This window comes from Acanthisitta chloris, unplaced genomic scaffold (assembly GCF_000695815.1).
Source record: "Acanthisitta chloris isolate BGI_N310 unplaced genomic scaffold, ASM69581v1 scaffold7642, whole genome shotgun sequence".
Classification (NCBI taxonomy): Eukaryota; Metazoa; Chordata; class Aves; order Passeriformes; family Acanthisittidae; genus Acanthisitta; species Acanthisitta chloris.
The window spans coordinates 9,832-15,497 of NW_008658730.1; the positions used below are offsets into that span (position 1 = coordinate 9,832).

The 5,666-nt window shown below is 42.9% G+C and overlaps 1 protein-coding gene across 1 annotated transcript in view; it reads left to right on the forward strand.

Moving 5' to 3' along the window:
* Positions 1-5,114: 5,114 nt before the first annotated feature.
* The window catches only part of ABCA1 (ATP-binding cassette, sub-family A (ABC1), member 1), a 75,094-nt gene continuing 74,542 nt past the window's right edge, over positions 5,115-5,666 (forward strand). Inside the window, exon 1 of the mRNA XM_009085200.1 lies at positions 5,115-5,180. Coding sequence (XP_009083448.1) covers positions 5,115-5,180 — 66 coding nt within the window. The remainder of the gene's footprint in view (positions 5,181-5,666) is intronic.

The window sequence follows — 5,666 nt, forward strand, 5'->3', positions numbered from 1 at the left end:
GGCCATCTGATGTTTTGTCTTGTGTAAGTCAGATTGTTGGTTCATGAGGCAAGCACTTCCATCCTGCCTTCGCACTCACAGTCCTTGTGGGGACCTGCTCTCAACTCATGGCTAATGGAGCCCTGGGGGACCTCAGTGTTGGATTTGGGTTTTGCAGGATTCACGTGGCTCATGTTATTGCTTGCTTCACAAAATGCAGTCTTGACACTACCTAAAAGAAATGACATGTTCAGACATTGCTCACAAAGAGGACTATATTTCTGTTTGTCCTGTAGTTGCCTCTTTTCTTCCAAAGTAGGTTTCATTTGACTGGATACTTATGTAGACAAGATCTACTGGAGTTTGAGTACATGTGCAACTTTTTGTCTGGGGCAGAAAGCATGCAGTGCTAGTACCTCAAACCTGTGCTTTGTTCAGCAAATAATGCCTATTTTCCTCTCATATGGGCATCATATACAGCTATTAGGTTGGTACTCTCCATGGCTGCTGGATTTGTGGAGAGTCACCAGTGGTGGTAGTTTCTATGATGAGGAAAATCTGGTTGAGGGAACAGAGACTGCTAACTGATTTCATGGAGACCACTGACCTAGTAAAAGCTTTTTAGCTCTGCTGACAAGGACTAAGTTTAAGTCGTCTGTAGTCTCTTTCCAGAATCCTGAAATGTTCCCATCTCATGAGGCTGAAGTTTGCTTTGTTCCCTCTCTAGATAGTGATTGTAAATTTTTTGTTCTCTAGGGGAAAGGTTTTTTTGCCCCCCAAAGAAAGCAAACAGCTGCATTGTTTGCAGAAAGCTGCTTTGAAGGCTGTTTTATGTTTACTTAGTACAGACACCAGACATGGGGGTGGAGAACTGATTCTCTGCCACTTAAGTTTTTTTCCTCTTATATTCTACAGCTGTAAAAATACATTTCTTAGTATTTAAGATTGATTAGGTCTGGAGACTGTTGGTGTAGTAGCTAATGGACTTTTCAACAGCCATTCGACTTCTAAGTAGTCAGTGGTAAGCAGTGCTCTAGAAATAAACGTTTGGCCAAAGTATGTGTTTCATTCTCAGCATTTTCAGAGGTTGCCCTGTAGCCTAACTTTCTCTTGAGAGTAATTTTCTGAATTGCACACTGAGATGAAATTGCAGCCTTGTAGGTCTGGAGGCTGTGCAGAATTTCTGCAGCAGGATGAAACATCATGTGAAGGGAATCTCCTGCAAAGGCAGACCATGGGACAAGTGTGTGGACTCAGGTTTAATTGTGCTCGTGGGTGTTGTACTGTGGTATTTTACATCATGGAAAACAAATGCTATGGTGATGAATTCATGCAGCTTTTCTTATTCTAGACAGAAACAGTATTGCTGCTTCAGAGACTTCTGGGTGAGTGTCAGGAGTAATTGCTGGTACCTACTGCTGGCTTAAAATTTTTTACGTAGGCGAGGCACAAAAGCCTGTGTTGGAAACTAGCGGTGGTTTGGCACTGCAATGCTAAATGGCAAATTTAATTTCCCAGCTGTGTTGAATTTATCAGACTGGTCTGAAGTGGAGAATACAGATGGACTTCAACTCCAGCTGAGCTGGAAGTGTTGGGTCTATCAGTTTTCTGCATCTCTGGCTTACAGTTCTTGCTTATTGTCAGCTGGAATAACATCTGAAAGGGTGCTAACCCATTTTCCTCTGAGATTGCTCATTTGCAGAGCACTTTCTGATGGATTAGTAATTCAAGTGGACCTAGTTAACTTGTGTCAGCAGTGAACCAAATATGTCAGTCTCCCTGGATGAAAATCAGAGGCAGCTCTAGGTATGAACAAAGGTGTATTACCCCATCTGTAACAGATACTGGGGCATACAGTCTCATTGCAGCTGTCACCCAGCATGGCTGAAGAACTGGATATGCTTCAGGTTCAGGTGATTAGTCCAGTGTTATACTCCATGCCCTAGTTAAACTTTTTAAATTAAGTTAATGTATTAAATTTTAAAAAGTTGTTAAGTAATTCTGTGATTCTGTAATGCAGGAACTTAGCTGGTATGCTTACCACTGGGCAGTCCTTGTAAGTCAGTATTTTTGTCATTTGCAACTTGTATCCAGGTAAAATAGCCTTATTTGAAGGCCATAACATTTGCTTTGTTCACAGTAAAGTTTAGCTAAACTCCAGAGAACCAAAGTTCAAGCCGGCAGCATAGCTAAGTCCTCCTGGCTGTGCAGGCTTCTGCTGATCAGCTGAGATGAGTTAAATGATCAAATATGTGCCCTTATCTCTCTAGAGTTTGCTAGTGCAATGTGTATGCTACAACCTCAAAGCACTGTTTCTGTGTTCTGGGTCCTGTGGACTGACTACAGTTGTGAGGGATCCATGATGTTCACTGATACGCGTTAAACCAGCTACCCTCTGACTTGGTCAAATGTCCCACAGACTGCTTCGACTTGTATTCTGCCTTGATGCAGGAGTTGGGTCTAGTTCCATTGAGAATGCCAAAGGTCTCTGACTCTCCATGGGTTCCTTCCTCTACTCTGTCTGTGGCACTTTATACTCATAGATTTGGATGTTTACCATTAATTGCTGGAAAGGATTGGAAAGGATTGTTTAGTGCAGAGAGTTAACAGTATTTGGAGGGATGTGGAATATGGAGTGGGTACTCTGAGCACCCTTCTGAAGATTAAAAAAATCCCTGTTGCATAACTACCACTGATTGTAGAAGGCTGTACAGTCCCTTCCTGTCTTCTGTATGCCAAACTTGGCCAGTGGCTGCAGGATTAGACTCAGGCAGAAAGGCTTATGTTTTTGTTGCATGGTGGAATAGCACAACAAAGCAAATGGTGTTCTGTGGCCCACAGTACCAGTATTCCTGTGGAAAAGTCCTTGAAATGAGCAGTTCTCCCAGTGTCCTGCAAAAGATTTTTGTACCACATTAGTGGTCACAGGGCACCTGTGTACTGTAAGTATTGATACAGTTGTCTCAGTAGGGTGCGTGAAAGCATTGCCAAATCCCCCAAAGCAGATATGGGACAGTGGAGGGGATATATAGGAGAGATGACAATATTCCCTGCTTAGTTTTGTCACTACGTTACACTTTAAATGTGTAATACTGACATGCAGAGGAGGTGCTGTGAAACCCCTGTGATATCCAAACCTGTAAGCAAAAGTGTGCTTTGGGTCTATGAGAATGGGTGCAGTCCTCATCAGCCAGGGATTGTCCTCTGAGATTCCTGACAGATGGCATTTTTTTTCCCTGTGGTGAATATGCTATTAGCCTGGCAAGTGCCTCGCTCTAATCATGTCTGAGAATTCACAGTCTACCGGCCAGATGTGCATGCAGCTGGAATGTTTGTGTCAGGGTGCTCCAGGCAGCAGGAAGCTCTGGGCAGGAGAGGATGGTTGTTCTGTCAGATTACTAGGGCATCCCTCTGTGAAGGAGCATCTGTAGAGGTCATGGCAGTGATTTACAGCAGCACCTAGGAGAAGTTAATGAGCCCATGTTGACTGTATGCTCTGCTGCCTGTGTGCTGACATGAAGTTCAATTTGTAGGGTTTTGTAGGCATCTATTATTGCTCTTTGGTTCTCTGCACTGACATTAAGAAGCAGTGTTGTCCTGTTGTTACCACAATGTAATTATCTGTAGAACTCAGCATAATGGGTTTAATTCATTTTGTTAGTCATGTTAGGGAAAATTTTTTTGGAACACAGACCTGTATTATTAAGAGACAAGTTATAATCTGCAAGTCATTTTAATAAAGGAATTGGCTTTTGGATGAGACTTTAAGGTGACAATTGTTCATCAGCTCAAAGCTTGCATCCAGAATCCCCATTAATCATCTAGTCTTACTCCAGTGTAGCACTGAGGTAGCATATCCTGAGGAAGTCTTGTGTTCCTAGCACATTTATGGATTTTGGGAGCCTTTTCAATGCAGTTTGCAATCAGGCATGTGACTCTGAATCACAGGGATAGGGTATTGGTACATGGGACACTAGAATCAAAAGCACATATGTTCCCTGTTTAACAGGTGTCAGAAGGAATGGTTCTTTTGCTGCTAGTTGTCCTCTTAACATTAAGTCTGTCAACAGAGTGTATTCAGGAGCATAAATCAGCAGTAATTTAATGTGGATTAATGAAATTCCAGTGTGGACACTTAGTCATAATTAAGCTACTCTTAATTTGAAGTGGCCTTAAACTCACAAGTAAATAAAGCTATGCCAAGTTAATTCTGTAAAAAGGTTTCATGGCATTTAACTGATGTACTGTAAGCTCACCTTTCCATTTGATTGAGTCTTCCTGGAGGGCTATGTGTACCTGAGCCTATACCATGCTATTATTAATAGCCACCAAAAATTAATTGTTTTTTTTAACCCTTTGTACTTCCTCATACCCTAACAAGATGCATACTTAATGCACCTAATTCACAAGTGTTGGAGGCCAGATGGTTGCAAGGCCTGGACACTGACTCAACAACAATTTTCCATTCACTTTATCCAAATGTTAGCAACACTAGAGTCATTCTTAGTCCCTTACCTTCAAGAAAATGGACACTTCCCCTTTTCCTCTGAAGTTCATAGCACTTTTTCCTACAAATCATGGTGTTGACTGGGCTTTAAAACAAAGGCTTTGCTAATTTGGCTGCAGGCTTTTCACCCTTATAAAGGCAAACATGGAAATAAGCATTGAAAAAAATGGTTGAATTGTATGGTTCAGTCTCATTCAGGGATCTGTGAGTCAGCTTCCAAAACCTAGCATTTTTTCTCATTATGGGCTATTCTGGTGTTTGGAATTCTTGGGGCAAAAAAGAAGTAAATTGTCCTGCAAAGCTCTTTTTGTGCCTTGGAGCTCTGAAGCAAGACTGAGTCTAAATCACAACTTACTGAGAGCCATGAGACTTGGCTGGAGTGCATGGGGTAAGAAGGCAGTGGTTGGGAGTGTCGTGGGGGTGCAGGGTTACATAAGATCGCAGAATACAACTGCTTGTCTTACCCCATCTTGTTGCCTTTTCTGTTCTGACTAACAGAACTCTTCCCAGTCAACTTATTTCCTTTCTTTTCTCTTTTCCCCCCCCCCAGTTAATGCCCAGCCACAATATCTGTGCTGTGTATTGCTGCTGCTGCACAAAGAGAGCTTCTAGGCTTTGCTGAAGGAAGATGGCTTTCTGGACGCAGCTGGGATTGCTGCTATGGAAGAACTTCACCTACAGAAGAAGACAGACCGTAAGTATTAGCCAAAGGGTGTTTTGAGATCTTAAGCTGTAGCCTTGTAGCTTATGTTTCAGGCAAAGCGGGAACATCTTAATGTTTTTCCTCTAGCAGTCCCTGGCTGAGCAACTGGTCTGGCTTTGGAAAGACCCAGTTCAAACTGAAGAGAGTGGTGGGTGGACGGAAACCAGAGGGCTTGAAGGTGCTCAAGACTTCTGTCCTGATTTCAGTGTGAGAGGCTGTTGGAGTACTGATCCACTGGTGTCAGATCAGGCAGAGAGGGTGCATAACTGCCATGTGCAGCAAGGAGGATGTCAAATGAAAACCCATGCTGTGACCTGCTCCATTGTGTGGGTGAGGCATTGCCAGGCAGCAGGGATGTGCCCATGAGTCTAAAAGCCTTTGAATGCTGCAAGCTGCAACAACAGCAACAAAATTCTGCGTTTCTCTAATGGTAGAAGTGATGGAGGCAGTAGCAGGCACCTCCAGCCACTTTAATTA